The sequence below is a fragment of the Somniosus microcephalus genome, chromosome 21 (assembly GCF_052327205.1).
Source record: "Somniosus microcephalus isolate GS21.2 chromosome 21, FLI_Smic_1.0, whole genome shotgun sequence".
Lineage (NCBI taxonomy): Eukaryota > Metazoa > Chordata > Chondrichthyes > Squaliformes > Somniosidae > Somniosus > Somniosus microcephalus.
The window spans coordinates 2,793,181-2,809,862 of NC_141007.1; the positions used below are offsets into that span (position 1 = coordinate 2,793,181).

At 52.9% G+C, this 16,682-nt stretch overlaps 1 protein-coding gene across 1 annotated transcript in view; it reads right to left on the bottom strand.

The window, feature by feature from the left end:
• The window catches only part of acsf2 (acyl-CoA synthetase family member 2), a 325,180-nt gene extending 310,944 nt beyond the window's left edge, over positions 1-14,236 (bottom strand). Inside the window, exon 1 of the mRNA XM_085963196.1 lies at positions 13,792-14,236. Coding sequence (XP_085819322.1) covers positions 13,792-13,925 — 134 coding nt within the window. The 5' untranslated portion in view covers positions 13,926-14,236. The remainder of the gene's footprint in view (positions 1-13,791) is intronic.
• Positions 14,237-16,682: the final 2,446 nt, after the last annotated feature.

Consider the following 16,682-nt stretch of genomic DNA (forward strand, 5'->3'; position numbering starts at 1 on the left):
TACACAAGTATACTAATTACTCATCGTTAGTAATGGTGTTGAAAGAAGTGCAGCCAATTTTAGACAAGTGGTAACGCAATCTGGTAAAAAAGGAGCTCATAGTCAAAGCAGCACAGGGTAGAGAACACAGGAATACACAGATCTATTTCAAGGACTGCCAGGGAATGCTGAATCAAGTCAAAAAGAAGTTACCCGGGTAATCTAACCATCCAATGAAATACCACTTGATGTCTGGGGAACATTAAAAACAGAGCTCAATGGAAGGCATGAACAAGCCCTAGGAGTATAAAAAGTGCAGGGGATACTTAAAAAAGAAATTAGGAGAGCGAGGAGGGGCCATGAAATAACACTGGCGAGCAAAATAAAGGAAAATCCTAAGGTGTTTTATAAGTATATTAAGGGCAAGAGGATAACTAGGGAAAGAGTAGGGCCCATTAGCGACCAAAGTGGCAATGTGTGTGTGGAGCCAGAAGATGTAGGTGGGGTTTTAAATGAATTTTTTGCATCTGTGTTCACTATGGAAAAGGACGATGTAGACATAGAAATCGGGCAGGGGGACTGTGATATACTTGAACATATTAGCATCGAAAGGGAGGAGGTACTAGCAGTTTTAGCAGGCTTAAAAGTGGATAAATCCCCAGGCCTGGACGAGATGTATCCCAGGCTGCTGTGTGAGGCAAAGGAGGAGATTGCAGGGGCTCGGACACAAATTTTCAAAACCTCTCTGGCCACAGGGGACGTGCCAGAGGACTGGAGAACAGCTAACGTAGTACCATTATTCAAGAAGGGTAGTAGGGATAAACCAGGGAACTACAGGCCAGTGAGCCTAACATCAGTGGTAGGGAAATTATTGGAAAACATTCTGAGGGACAGAATTAGTCTCCACTTGGAGAGGCAAGGATTAATCAGGGATAGTCAGCATGGCTTTGTCAAGGGAAGATCATGTCTGACCAATTTGATTTAATTTTTCGAGGGGGTGACTAGATGTGTGGATGAGGGTAGTGCAGTGGATGTGGTTTACATGGATTTCAGTAAGGCTTTCGATAAAGTCCCGCATAGGAGACTGGTCAAGAAGGTAAGAGCCCATGGGATCCAGGGTGCCTTGGCACATTGGATCCAAAACTGGCTTAGTGACAGAAGGCAGAGGGTGATGGTCGAAGGTTGTTTTTGTGACTGGAAGCCTGTGTCCAGTGGGGTACCGCAGGGATCGGTGCTGGGTCCCTTGCTGTTTGTGGTCTACATTAATGATTTCGATGTGAATGTAAAAGGTATGATCAGTAAGTTCACAGATGACCCGAAAATTGGTGGGGTGGTAAATAGCGAGGCGGGTAGCCTCAGTCTGCAGGACGATATAGATGCGTTGGTCAGATGGGCGGAACAGTGGCTAATGGAATTTAACCCTGAAAAGTGTGAGGTGATGCATTTTGGAGGGACTAACAAGGCAAGGGAATACACAATGAATGGTAAGACCCTAGGAAAGACAGAGGATCAGAGGGACCTTGGTGTGCATGTACATAGATCCCTGAAGGCAGCAGAACAGGTGGGTAAGGTAGTTAAAAAGGCAAATGGGATACTTGCCTTCATTAGCTGAGGCATAGAATATAAGAGCAGGGAGGTTATGATGGAGCTGTACAAAATGCTGGTTAGGCCACAGCTGGAATACTGTGTGCAGTTCTGGTCGCCACACTATAGGAAGGATGTGATTGCTTTGGAGAGGGTGCAGAGGAGATTCTCCAGGATGTTACCTGGGCTGGAGCGCTTCAGCTATGAAGAAAGACTGGACAGGCTGGGGTTGTTTTCCTTGGAGCAGAGAAGGCTGAGGGGGGACCTGATTGAGGTGTACAAAATTATGAGGGGCATAGATAGGGTAGATAGAAAGGAACTTTTTCACGTTAGTAGAGGGGTCAATAACAAGGGGGCATAGATTCAAGGTAAGGGGCAGGAGGTTTAGAGGGGATTTGAGGAAGAACTTTTTCACCCAGAGGGTGGTTGGAATCTGGAACTCACTGCCTGAAAGGGTGGTAGAGGCAGGAACCCTCACAACATTCAAGAAGCATTTGGATGAGCACTTGAAACGCCGTAGCATACAAGGACCAAATGCTGGAAAATGGGATTAGATTAGACAGGGCTTGATGGCCGGCGCGGACGCGATGGGCCGAAGGGCCTCTTTCTGTGCTGTATAACTCTATGACTGGGTTAACTCATTAATAATTGCTGACAAAAAGAACAGCAAATTGTAAATTTACTTGGACCCCAAAATCCTAAAGCAAACTGCACTGAAGAGAGCAGTTGAAGCTTCCAACTTGTAAGAAAATGATGGGCCGGTTTGCTAATATAAACTACCTCAGCAAATCAGCTCCAGCCTTGGGGTTCTGAAAATTGAGAGGAACACAAGTTCATAGACGTCAAACCCGCAAAAACTGACACCACACCAAAATAGGTGGACAGTGTAAATAAAGCAACCACCAACTCAAACAGCCCGGAACAGCCTCTGGTTTGGTAAGTCTTTCTTCATATTGGTCTTTCCTCATAGCAGGCAGCATTCCCAGGACTCTGTGCTCTACCCTCTCTATTGCCTCAACATCCTTCCTATAGTGTAAAGCCCAAAACTGCTCACAATACTTCCAACAATGGTCCCACCAGATTTTTTTTTCTGTTATTCAGTGATGTGGGTGTCACTGGCAAGGCCGGCATTTACTGCCCATCCCCAGTTGCCCAGAGAAGGTGGTTGGGAGTTTTCCATTGCGCTGCGGTCCGGAATTCTTTCCAGCGGTTTGATACAACTGAATGAATTGGCTGAACAAACCAGAGGGCAGCCAAAGGTCAAGCATGTTGGTGTGGGCACTGGAGTCACATACAGGCCCAGGCCGGGCGAGGACGGCAGGTTTTCTTCCCCAAAGGACATCTGTGAACCAGTTGGGTTTTTACAACAATCCCACAGCTTCATGGTCACTTTCACCGAGACCAGCTTTTGATTTACAGATTTTTTAAACAGATTTCAAATTACCAAACAGCCAAGGTAGGATTTGAGCTCACACTCTGGATAATTAGTCCGGGCCTGTGGATTCCTAGTCCAGTAACATAACCGTTACATCACCCAGGATGACGAGTATGGAAATGAAAAGGTTCAGCCGGGGCTCAGTGGGCAGCACCCTCGCCTCGGAGTCAGAAGGTCGTGGGTTCAAGTCCCACTCCAGAGACTTGAGCACAAAAATCTAGGCTGACACTTCACCGCAGTGCTGAGGGAGTGCTGCACTGTGGGAGGTGCCGTCTTTCAGATGAGACATTAAACCGAGGCCCCGTCTGCTCTCTCAGGTGGATGTAAAAGATCCCACGGCACGATTTCTATGAAGAACAGGGGAGTTCTCCCCGGTGTCCTGGCCAATATTTATCCCTCAATCAACATCACTAACAAATGATCTGGTCATTATCACATTGCTGTTTGTGGGAGCTTGCTGTGCACAAACTGGCTGCTGTGTTTCCTACATTACAACAGCGACCACACTTCAAAAAGGTGCTTCATTGGCTGTGAAGCACTTTAGGAAGTCCGGTGGAATTGAAAGGTGCTATATAAATGCAAGTCTTTCTTCATTAGTTTTTCTTTCGTAAACATGTTGCATACATACATGAAACATGTTTACATACTAGTCTATATATTAGGAACCTCATGCGGGACGCACACTCGCTAGGTTGCTAGTTCTGGACTGTGGCTCCAGGTGGGCTCTGATCAGGCTCAGTGGAACCATTGAATCCCTGAGTGAGAAGTCACTCCGCTCTGCACAATAAGGCTTCATAGCCAATCAGCCAGAAGGATGTAGCCACTTTCTTACTTTTACACGGACATGGTGATGTGGTCTTTGTTAGTAATACTGCAGCGTTTCTTGGGTCTCTCTCCTCCCCCCCATTATCAGCGACTATCACAGAGCTCCTGTGACTGATCTCCATGATGTGCCATCAATAACTCAAAGACAAGGAATTAAAGGATTCAACTGAAGGCTTTTAATCACTAAGAACATTGCATGTCTTTCCACATCGGATTCGTCTGGCAGAAATGACTCATACAGCTCTTGAGACCTTTATATGACAAAAGACAGGGGCGGAGCCAATACACACAATAGGAAAAAGGGGGCGGTACACACAATACAAAGCAGGTAAAACACAGGGGCTGATGAAGGCATATATTTCATCACATTCACCCCTTCTACAGATTTAGTCTGTCCGGGGGTGTGATAGTCCTTCCTGAACGTCGCAACAGTACCTCGGGTTCCGACCGGGAGTCCGTGGTGCCCTCCTGGGCATACCCGTGTGCTGGGGGTGTTGCAGGTACTTCTGGGGGTGGTGAGGATACCTCTGGGGATGGTGGAGGTTCTTCTGGGGGTGGTGAGGATGGGTCGTCGTCGCTTCCTGCCGAGGCGAGGTCCTTTATGGACACGGTGTCCTCACGCCCGTCAGCGTGCTTGACGTACGCGTACTGTGGGTTTGCGTGGAGTAGGTGTACTGCCTCCACGAGGGGATCCGTTTTGTGGCCCCTCACATGCTTCCGTAATAGGACTGTCCCTGGGGTGGAGAGCCACGAAGGTAGGGACACTCCTGAGGTTGATTTGCGGGGAAAAACAAACATCTTCTCGTGAGGAGTGGCGTTAGTAGCAGTACACAGTAGCGACCTTATCGAGTGGAGTACGTGCCAGCGGGAGGTAGGGAGGCCTTCCACACCGTCGCGTTCTCCCTCTCCACTTGCCCATTACCCCGGGGGTTATAACTAGTGGTCCGACTCGTGGCTATCCCCTTCGACAGCAGGTATTGGTGCAGTTCGTCGCTCATGAACGACGCCCCCGTCAGTGTGGATGTAGTTCGGCATGCCGAACGTGCAAAACAGGCTGCCGAGGCACTTGATGACCGTGGCACTGGTCATGTCTGGGCAGGGGTAGGTGAATGGGAAGCGGGAGTACTCGTCCACAATGTTGAGAAAGTACACATTGCGGTCGGTGGAGGGGAGTGGTCCCTTGAAATCTAAGCTCAGGCGCTTGAATGGCCGTGTAGCTTTGATCAGGTGGGCTCGGTCGGGCCTGAAAAAACGGGGCTTGCATTCCGCACAGGTGCGGCAGTCCCTGGTCATAGACCGGACGTCCTCGATGGAATAGGGCAGGTTACGGGATTTTATAAAGTGGAATAGCCGGGTGACCCCCGGGTGGCAGAGGCCATTGTGGAGGCCCTGTAGCCTGTCCCCCTGGATGCTGGCACACATCCCTTGAGATAGGGAGTCGGGGGATTCGTTGAGGGCCCCCGGCCTATATATTATGTCGTACTCAAACGTGGAGAGTTCGATCTGCCACCTGAGAATTTTGTCGTTCTTGATCTTCCCCCTTGATACGCTTATCAATTACTCCATAAAAGACGATGAATCAGGAAGGTGATGAAAAGGCTTTTATTAACTAGAGAACAGAGCATGCCTCTCGTGGGTGGCTGGTTCCAAGAAGGAAGTGAGTCGGCGAAACCCCCACCTTTATACCTGGTCATGTGGGCGGAGTCAGCTGAGGCATGCCTTGGTACACAGCGCCACCCAGAGGTAACAATATACAATAACAGTGGTTTACCACATTCACCCCTTGTTTAAAATTAAGTCCGGCGGGGTGAAGGGTACTACAAGTTCGTGTAGTTAAGTCTATCAGGAGGCCTTGTCTGACATCCTGATCGTCGTGGTGGCGGTGTTGCAGCATCCAACGTCGGATCTGGTGTCTGGGTGGTCAACGAAGGGTCCTGGGGCTCCGGCATGTCGTCTGCAGGGGTTGGATTGGGAGGGGTGGTGGGGGGTAACGGTGGTAGTTCGGGGGTACCCGAGGGTGCGAGATCTCATATGGAGACCGTGTCCTCCCGCCCGTCTGGGTATGTCACCCAGGCATACTGGGGGTTGGCGTGTAGGAGGTGCACCCTCTCGACCAGGGGGTCCATTTTATGGGTCCTTACGTGCCTCCGCAGTAGGACGGGCCCAGGAGAAGTCAGCCATGCCGGTAGCGAGGTTCCCGATGTGGACTTCCTGGGGAAAACGAACATTTGCTCATGAGGGGTGGCATTAGTGGCAGTACAAAGCAGTGACCGGATGGAGTGGAGCGCCGCAGGGAGGACCTCCTGCCAGCGAGAGGTCGGAAGGCCCTTAGATTTTAAGGCTAAGAGGACGGCCTTCCAAACCGTCGCGTTCTCTCTTTCCACCTGGCCGTTCCCCCGGGGGTTGTAGCTGGTGGTTCTGCTCATAGCAATACCTCTCGCTAGCAGGTACTGCCGAAGTTCGTCGCTCATGAAAGATGAGCCCCTGTCGCTATGTATGTAGCTAGGGAACCCGAACAAGGCGAAGAGGTCATTCAGACATTTGATGACCGTGGTACTGGTCATGTCTGGGCAAGGGATGGCAAATGGGAAACGGGAGTACTCATCGATTATGTTGAGGAAGTACACATTGCGGTCAGAGGAGGGGAGGGGCCCTTTAAAATCGACGCTCAGGCGCTCGAAGGGGCGAGTGGCCTTGATCAGGCTTGCTCTGTCCGGCCTATAAAAGTGCGGTTTGCACTCGGCACAGATTTGGCAGTTCCTGGTCATGGTCCTGACCTCCTCGATAGAGTAGGGCAGGTTACGGGATTTGATGAAATGGAAGAACCTGGTGACCCCCGGGTGGCAGAGGTCATTGTGGAGGGTCTGCAGTCTATCAACCTGCGCGTTGGCGCATGTACCACGTGATAGGGCGTCTGGGGGCTCATTGAGTTTCCCGGGCCGGTACAAGAGATCATAATTGTAGGTGGAGAGTTCGATTCTCCACCTCAAGATCTTGTCGTTCTTGATTTTGCCCCTCTGCTTATTATTAAACATAAAAGCTACTGAACACTGGTCAGTGAGCAGGGTAAACCGTTTTCCGGCCAGGTAATGCCTCCAGTGACGCACCGCTTCCACAATAGCCTGGGCCTCCTTTTCGACAGAGGAGTGTCGGGTCTCGGGGCCCTGGAGGGTCCTTGAGAAAAAGGCCACGGGTCTGCCCGCCTGGTTAAGGGTCGCAGCTAGGGCGAAGTCGGATGCGTCGCTCTCCACTTGGAAGGGGATCGACTCATCCACTGCGTGCATTGTGGCCTTCGCGATATCGCTCTTCATAAGAGTGAAGGCTGCACACGCCTCTGGTGTCAGGGGGAAGGAGGTGGATTTGATGAGGGGTCTAGCTTTGTCTGCATAGTGGGGCACCCACTGGGCATAGTAGGAGAAAAACCCCAGGCATATCTCCAGTGCTTTTTGGCAGTGGGGGAGGGGGGAGCTCCATTAGGGGGCGCATTCTGTCGGGGTCGGGCCCGATGACTCCGTTCTCCACCACGCAGCCAAGAATGGCGAGGCGTTTGGTGCGAAACATACATTTCTCTTTATTGTACGTTAGGTTCAGCCGTTGGGCCGTACGGAGGAATTTTTCTAGATTAACGTCATGGTCCTGCTGGTCGTGGCCACAGATGGTGATGTTATCCAGGTAGGGAAAGGTGGCCTGCAGCGCGTTCTCGTCAACCATCCGGTCCATCTCCCTTTGGAAGACCGAAACCCCATTGGTGACGCCGAAGGGAACCCTAAGGAAGTGGTAGAGGCGGCCGTTTGCCTCGAAGGCAGTATACTGGCGGTCCTCATGGCGGATGGGGAGCTGGTGGTATGCTGACTTAAGGTCAATGGTGGAGAATACTTTGTATTGCGCAATCTGGTTGACCATATCGGATATGCGAGGAAGTGGGTATGCGTCCAGCTGAGTGTACCGGTTTATGGTTTGGCTGTAGTCAATGACCAGGCGGCGTTTATCAGTGGTTTTAACGACTACAACCTGGGCTCGCCAGGGGCTAGTGCTCCCTTCGATAATGCCCTCCTTCAGGAGCCGCTCCACCTCAGAGCTAATGAAAGCTCTGTCCCCGGCGCTGTACCGCCTGCTCTTGGTAGCGATGGGTTTACAGTCGTGGGTGAGGTTAGCGAACAAGGGGGGGGGGGGACTTTTAGTGTGGAAAGGCTGCAGGTGGCTTGCGGCGGGCGATTTAAAAGGTGTTGGTTGCAGACTGTGAGTGGGGGGAGGGGTCCACCGTATGCTAATGTGACACTTTTAAGGTGGCACTGAAAATCCAACCCTAGCAGCACGGCAGCGCAGAGACGGGGCAGGACTAGAAGTTTAAAATTTTTATATTCTGTGCCCCCAACCGAAAGGGTCACCACACAGTAGCCGCCGACGTCCATTGAATGGGACTTGGACGCCATAGAAATCCGATGGCGCGTCGGCAGGACCGTGAGGGAGTGGCTACGTACCGTGTCTGGGTGAATAAAACTCTGTGCTCCCGCTGTCGATTAGGCAAGTGGTGGCACGGCCGTTTACCGCGATATCCATCATGGAGCTGGATAGATGATGAGGGAGGGCTTGATCCAGCGTGACGGAGGCCAGTGTATGGCTTAGTGAGTCGGTATGGTCGTCCGACGAGACGGTGGTCGAGTCCGGAGACGAAGTGGCAGTTGAGTGCGGCGGATAAAATGGCGGCGGCCATGCGGCCGGAGGTGCACAAAATGGCGGATAAGATGGCTGCCCCATGGTTCACACGCGGCGCTGCTGGCGTTCGCTGGTTTCCCCCTGCAGGCATTGGCGTAATGGCCTTTCTTCCCGCAGCCCGAGCAGGTAGCGGTCTTAGCCGGGCAGTGCGCTCTAGGGTGTTTTAACTGGCCACAGAAATAGCATTTTTGGGCCTGGTTACGGGGCATCGCTGCGGTTCTTACCGGGGGCGGCTGTCCCAGTTGATTTCGGGACATCGCTGCAGCAGTTGGTGCCGGGGGCGGCGGTCCCATGTCCCACGGTCGTGATGGCCATGGCGCGGCGCCGTTACGTGGGTATGCTTCAAGGTTTCGGTGGGCCGCATCTAGCGAGAGCGCAAGGGCTACGGCCGTCTTCAGGTCGAGCTCCTTGCTTTCGAGCAGTCTCTGCCGGGAGTAGTCGGACTGGAGGCCCCTGACGAAGGCATCACAAGTAAGTCCCTCCGCGTGCCCCGCAGCCGTTACCTCCTTACAGTCGCAGTCTCTGCAGAGTGTCTGTAACGCCCGTAAAAATGCCTCTACCGATTCCCCCGGTTGCTGCCTGCGGGATCCCAAGAGGTGTCTGGCGTAAATCGGGTTCACTCGGCGCGTGTATTGCCCTTTTAGTAGTTCGAGGGCTGCCGTGTACGTAGTAGCGTCTTGGATGAGCGTATATACTTGAGGGCTCACCTGGGCGGTCAAAACTTTTAGTTTGTTCTCCTCCGATGTCACGGCGGAGGCTCCTAGGAAGGATTCAAAGCAGCTCAGCCAGTGTTCGAAATTGGTTGATGAACCCGCTGCTTGAGGGTCGAGGTCCAGGCATGCCGGTCTGAGGGCTCGCAGCAACGCCTGCTGTTGTTGCGGTTCGGGTGTCGCCATTTTACTTCTAGTTAATAAAATTGATCAATTACTCCATAAAAGACGATGAATCAGGAAGGTGATGAAAAGGCTTTTATTAACTAGAGAACAGAGCATGCCTCTCGTGGGTGGCTGGTTCCAAGAAGGAAGTGAGTCGGCGAAACCCCCACCTTTATACCTGGTCATGTGGGCGGAGTCAGCTGAGGCATGCCTTGGTACACAGCGCCACCCAGAGGTAACAATATACAATAACAGTGGTTTACCACACCCCTCTGTTTGTTGTTAAACATGAAGGCTACCGACCGCTGGTCGGTAAGCAGGGTGAAGCGTTTGCCGGCTAGGTAGTGCCTCCAGTGCCGCGCTGTCTCCACTATGACCTGGGCCTCCTTCTCTACCGAGTGCCTGATCTCGGGCCCTTGAGAAAAAGGCTACGGGCCGCCCATCCTGGTTGAGGGTGGCTGCTAAAGCGAAGTCGGACGCATCGCTTTCGACCCGGAAAGGGATGTTTTCGTCCACTGCCTGCAGCGCGGCCTTCTCAATGTCGTGTTTAATGCTGCTGAAGGCGGCGTGGGCCTCGGCCGTGAGCGGGAAGGACGTTGATTTCAGGAGGGGATGGGCCTTGTCGGAATAATTGGGGACCCATTGGGCGTAATAGGAGAAAACCCCAGGCACCTTTTCAGGGCCTTGGGAGTGTTTGGTAGGGGTAGCTCCCGTAGGGGGCGCAATCGGTCGGGGTCCGGACCGATTTCCCCGTTTTCCACCACGCAGCCCAGGATACAGAGGCGCGTGGTGCTAAAGACACACTTATCCTCGTTGTAGGTGAGATTGAGTCCGAGGGCGGTTTTCAGAAATCTCGCAAGGTTCGAGTCGTGGTCTTGCTGGTCGTGGCCACAGATGGTGACGTTGTCTAGGTATGGATAGGTGGCTGTTAACTGGTTCTCATCGACCATGCGGTCCATCTCCCGCTGGAAGATCAAGACCCCATTCGTTACCCCAAAGGGGACTCTGAGGAAGTGGTAGAGGCGTCCGTTCGCCTCGAAGGCGGTGTATGGACGGTCCTCCGGCCTAATGGGGAGCTGGTGGTATGCCGATTTTAGGTCGATGGTGGAAAACACCCGGTATTGCGCGATTTGGTTAACCATATCCGCTATGTGGGGCAGAGAGTAGGCATCTAGCTTTATTCACCATGTATGATGGGAATTCTTCAGTGCGAATTTCTCCAGAGGCTTGAGCACATCATTCAGGCTGACACGCCAGCGCTGGACTGTGGGAGCGCTGCACTGTCGGAGGTGCTGTCTTTCGGATGAGGCGTCTTACGTCCACCTGAGAGTTTAAGATTCCATGGCACTATTTCGAAGAGCAGGAGAGGTGTCCGCGGCGTCCTGGCCAATAATTATCCCTCAACCAACATCACTAAAACAGATTATCTGATCATTATCACAATGTTGTTTGCAGGCAAATTGGCGGTCACGTTTCCTACATTACATCAGTTACAGAAATGCAAAAATGTCTTTCTTTCACATGGACATGGTTGTGATGCTCCTGCTAGTATAGGAGCAGAAGATAAGGACGTAGGAACTGCTAGATGAAAAACGACCACGGTCCATCAAGCTCACCTTCTGACCCAGACATAAACCCCCAGTGGTGGGGAGCTTTGGGAACCACAGGTCCACCATCCTCCCAAGCACGCTACACTCACCACGCACCTCAAATTACTCATATACTGATGGAAATCTAACGTACATTTGAGTGAATCAATCAATATTAACTGCTTCCACCGTCTCCCTAGGGAGCCTGTCCCATAGATTGACCACTCGCTCACTGAAAATACTCAATAACAACCACTCCCACTGTGGGATAAATATTGGCCAGGACACCAGGGAGAACCCCCCTGCTCTTCATCGAAATAGTGGCCGTGAGCTCTTTTAATGTCCACCTGAGAGAGCAGACAGGGCCTCGGTTTAACATCTCATCCGAAAGACGGCACCTCCGACAGTGCGGCACTCCCTCAGCACTGCACTGGAGTGTCAGCCTAGCTTTATGTGCTCAAGGCCCTGGAGTGGGACTTGAACCCACAACCTTCTGACTCCGATGCGAGAGTGCTACCCACTGAGCCCCAGCTGACAGATGTTACTTTACTTCAGTGGCACTGTATCACGTCGGTTGAGAGTGTGCAATTTCAAGACACTCTCTCAATCAGTACCTGCAGTTATCTTGCAGTAACAAACGTTTTCCCCCCACTCTGCTCCATACTGCAGCCCAGCTCTTGGGAGAGTGACTCCGTGCACCACTCGTTCACCCAGCAGTACCCCACCCCAGTCTGATGGAGCTCAAATGCTCTCTCCACATACTGAGCTCGGTGACATTTTGTAACACAGCCAACAACTTTGAGGGTTTATACACCATGGTTTTTGGCACTACCGATCCAATAGTAACAGAGCAGGAATAGATCATTCCACCCATCCTATCGTCTCCACCAGTTTGTTTCCACACCGGATCTACCTTTCCAATCCCAATTTACTGGCCCATCTCCAAATCACCGAATCCCCTTACTTCCCAAAGAGAAAGCTAGTTGGTCAATGCCCTCCATCTGAAGTATGCAATTATGTCCGGGCCCCGGCGAGGCCACGCCTGGAGTCCGGGCCCCGGCGAGGCCACGCCTGGAGTCCGAGCCCCGGCGAGGCCACGCCTGGAGTCCGGGCCCCGGCGAGGCCACGCCTGGAGTCCGGGCCCCGGCGAGGCCACGCCTGGAGTCCGGGCCCCGGCGAGGCCACGCCTGGAGTCCGGGCCCCGGCGAGGCCACGCCTGGAGTCCGGGCCCCGGCGAGGCCACGCCTGGAGTATTGTGGACAGTTTTGGTCTCCTTACCGAAGGAAGGATATACTTGCCACAGAGGGAGTGCAACGAAGGTTCACCAGACTGGTTCCTGGGATGGGGGGATTGTCCTATGAGGAGAGATTGAGTAGACTCGGCCTATATGCTCTAGAGTTTAGAAGAATGAAACATACAAAACTCTTACAGGGCTGGACAGGGTAGATGCAGGGAGGGTGTTTCCCCTTGGCTGGGGAGTCTAGAACCAGGGGTCACAGCCTCAGAATAAGGGGTCGGCCATTTCAGACTGAGATGAGAAATTTCTTCACACAGAGGGTGGTGAATCTTTGGAATTCTCTACCCGAGGGCTGTGGAGGCTCAGTCGTTGAGTATATTCAGGACAGAGATCAATAGATTTTTGGATATTAAGGGAATCAAGAGGGATATGAGGATAGTGCAGGAAAGTGGAGATGAGGTCAAAGTTCAGCCATGATCTCATTGAATGGCAGAGCAGGCTCAAAGGGTCAAATGCTGCTCCTAATTCTTCTGTTCTAATGTTCTTAGTGACTCCCCAAGAATGGTGCTGGTGCTTAAATCACAGAAACAGGTTTCATTTTCAGAGAATCTGTACAAACTTTGGTTTAGCTTTTAATATGACCAGACCACGAGTACAGTTTACCATGACCAGCCTCTGCAGTGCAAGAGTGCAAAGTTAAACTGCCAAGATCAGCGTTATACTGCAGGCTGTGACTCGCGCGCTGCCCATCACAGTGGATCCCAGCGAGTACTTACACACCCCCTCGGCTTAGACTGACAGTAGGTGTGGGTGCAAAGCTCAACCACTCGACCTCACTGCATTATTACAGCCCTGGACTCCAGTCTGGTATAAAATATTTCCAGAATTGGTATTTAAATGTGCTTATTCAAAAAAGATGTAGATATAAATTAACAGCTAACCAGAGATAGACAAGATACAGAGAGAGAGAGAGACACAGACAGAGCCAAAGAGAGCAAGACACAAAGACAGACAGAGCCAGAGAGAGCGAGAGACAGAGAGAGAGGGAGAGAGACAGAGCCAAAGAGAGCAAGACACAAAGACAGACAGAGCCAGAGAGAGCGAGAGACAGAGAGGGAGAGAGAGACAGAGCCAGAGAGAGCAAGACACAAAGACAGACAGAGCCAGAGAGAGCGAGAGAGACAGACAGAGCCAGAGAGAGAGAGAGAGACAGAGCCAGAGAGAGCAAGACACAGAGACAGAGCCAGAGAGAGAGAGAGACAGAGAGAGAGAGACAGAGCCAGAGAGAGAGAGAGAGAGAGAGCAAGACACAGAGACAGGCAGAGCCAGAGAGAGAGAGAGAGAGAGAGCAAGACACAGAGACAGAGAGAGAGAGAGAGAGAGGGTGCAAGAGAGGGAGACAGTCAGAGAGAGAGAGAGACTGGCTCAGAGAGTGAGTCAGACAGACAGAGAGAAGCACTGGACAATCAGAGACCGCCCTGTTTCCCAATTCCATGTTCCACTAACTTTACCAAGAAGTCCCGGTCCCAGCGGTTCCCTGGCAGCCGTTACCTGCTCAGGTGAGGTGTCCTCCCGATCCAATTGTTGCTTCTGCAGAAATCCTCAGCCAGAACTCGCCCGCTCCGGCTCCAGGGGCCAGTGCCGAGTCTGAGCGGAAAGTTCCGGAGCAGAAACGCGAAGCCCATGGTCAGAAAGAGGGAGGCGGCGGGGGCTGAGTGCTCGAGTCCAGGCGCTCGCTTCTCCCTTGAGACGGAGCAGTGAGACTAGTGAAACAACAGAGGCTACGCCCCGTCCCAGAGGCAGTGCCGGAGTTACAACAGAGGGCCAAACAGAAGATTGGCTGCTGTGTGGACCATACAGGGGTTGGTGTCTGCCTGACACACGGTCCAATAGGTCCGGGGCGGAGAGGTGTTGGTGGGAGTTCAGTCCCACAGAAAGCCTCTGACAAACGGAAATAACATAAGGCTTGCAAATCACATGGGGTGAACCTGACACTGTATCTTTGCTGAATACTCACACAGCCTTTCCCCTCGGAGCTTTTGGCAAGGACCCTGAGCCGGGGAAGGGAGCGTAAACCAGCCAGGGTCCCAGCTATTGCTGACCATCCCGGAAACCTATGCTGATACTTTCAAATCCGCGTTATCTCGGGCAGTGGAGGGATAATCTGGCTGCACTGCGCCACCCACCACAGTCGAATAGTGCGCTCTATACAGGCTGCACTGCGCCGCCCACCACAGTCGAATAGTGCGCTCTATACAGGCTGCACTGTGCCGCCCACCACAGTCGAATAGTGCGCTCTATACAGCCTCTTGCCCGAACCATGCCCCAGAACTGAGTTTCAGTCCCGGAATCAGAGACATCGAATCATACAGCACAGAAGGAGGCCATTTGGCCCATCATGCCTGTGTCTGCTCTCCAATTAGTTCCATTAATATACAAACATGCTGCCAGCGGCACTGAAATAACCCACAACTGACACAAGCGGAGACAATTGGAGGAAAAATAAGATTCCCATTTGCCATTGAAAGACTATTCCACTACATGTTAAATCTGTATTGGATTTGTATTTTGTGAAATCACCTGATGACTACCAACAGATTGTGAGCACTTGTTATAACCTCACACATGCACTTTGAGTCATTGTACCACATGTATTTTTGACATGTAACTTTTACAGTTCTTTATCAAATGAGTATACAGTAGTCATTAAAACCTAAAATTGTCAAACTGCAAAACTGTGAGAAAAAGAAACATTCTGCCTTCCCGCAATTAACACAGTGCGAGAATCAACGAACTGGCCTTGGGACTAGATAGGACCCAGTCTTTACAATAGGGCCTTCGAATTACAAGGCCTGGGACCAGACAATGTCTGTAGAGCAGGAGATAACAGGTCCTGAAGTTGCTGGCTAAGGCCTTGAGAAAAAGCAAGAGCCCAATAAGATGGAGCAACAGCCCTCTTCCTCTGTTGTAGGCTGATGATTGGTCAGCCGTAAAGGTATGACATCTTGAGGACGAGTCAATCACCCCTTGTCCATCAAAGGTAGGGATGGGGAGTGGGCTGACTCTTCCCTTTGTCTGAAAGAAACTCGACTCCCTATTGGCCACCACACCCTTTGGAAAGACCCCGATAGGGTAGGTACCTGTGTCAATATCGACCCCTGTAACAACCTTCAAAAGTGGCATAAAAATGGGGGACCACTTACAAGAGGTAGGCTGTAGAGCTCCAGGAGCAAGGGCTGGCCCTGCAGAGGAACCAGGCAGCAGTGACCCATGAGAGGAGGATCTGGATCCGAACAGAGGATCCCCCCGGCGGGGAGAGGCCAAGGCAAGGGCCAATGAACAGAGGATCCCCCCGGCGGGGTGAGGCCACGACAAGGGCCAATGAACAGAGGATCCCCCCGGCGGGGTGAGGCCACGACAAGGGCCAATGAACAGAGGATCCCCCCGGCGGGCTGAGGCCACGACAAGGGCCAATGAACAGAGGATCCCCCCGGCGGGCTGAGGCCACGACAAGGGCCAATGAACAGAGGATCCCCCCAGCGGGGTGAGGCCACGACAAGGGCCAATGAACAGAGGATCCCCCCGGCGGGGTGAGGCCACGACAAGGGCCAATGAACAGAGGATCCCCCCGGCAGGGTGAGGCCACGACAAGGGCCAATGAACAGAGGATCCCCCCGGCGGGGAGAGGCCACGACAAGGGCCAATGAACAGAGGATCCCCCCGGCGGGGAGAGGCCAAGACAAGGGCCAATGAACAGAGGATCCCCCCAGCGGGGTGAGGCCACGACAAGGGCCAATGAACAGAGGATCCCCCCGGCAGGGTGAGGCCACGACAAGGGCCAATGAACAGAGGATCCCCCCAGCGGGGTGAGGCCAAGACAAGGGCCAATGAACAGAGGATCCCCCCGGCGGGGTGAGGCCACGACAAGGGCCAATGAACAGAGGATCCCCCCGGCAGGGTGAGGCCACGACAAGGGCCAATGAACAGAGGATCCCCCCAGCGGGGTGAGGCCAAGACAAGGGCCAATGAACAGAGGATCCCCCCGGCGGGGTGAGGCCACGACAAGGGCCAATGAACAGAGGATCCCCCCGGCGGGGTGAGGCCACGACAAGGGCCAATGAACAGAGGATCCCCCCGGCGGGGTGAGGCCAAGACAAGGGCCAATGAACAGAGGATCCCCCCGGCGGGGTGAGGCCAAGACAAGGGCCAATGAACAGAGGATCCCCCAGGCGGGGTGAGGCCACGACAAGGGCCAATGAACAGAGGATCCCCCCGGCAGGGTGAGGCCACGACAAGGGCCAATGAACAGAGGATCCCCCCGGCGGGGTGAGGCCAAGACAAGGGCCAATGAACAGAGGAACCCCCAGGCGGGGTGAGGCCACAACAAGGGCCAATGAACAGAGGAACCCCCAGGCGGGGTGAGGCCACAACAAGGGCCAATG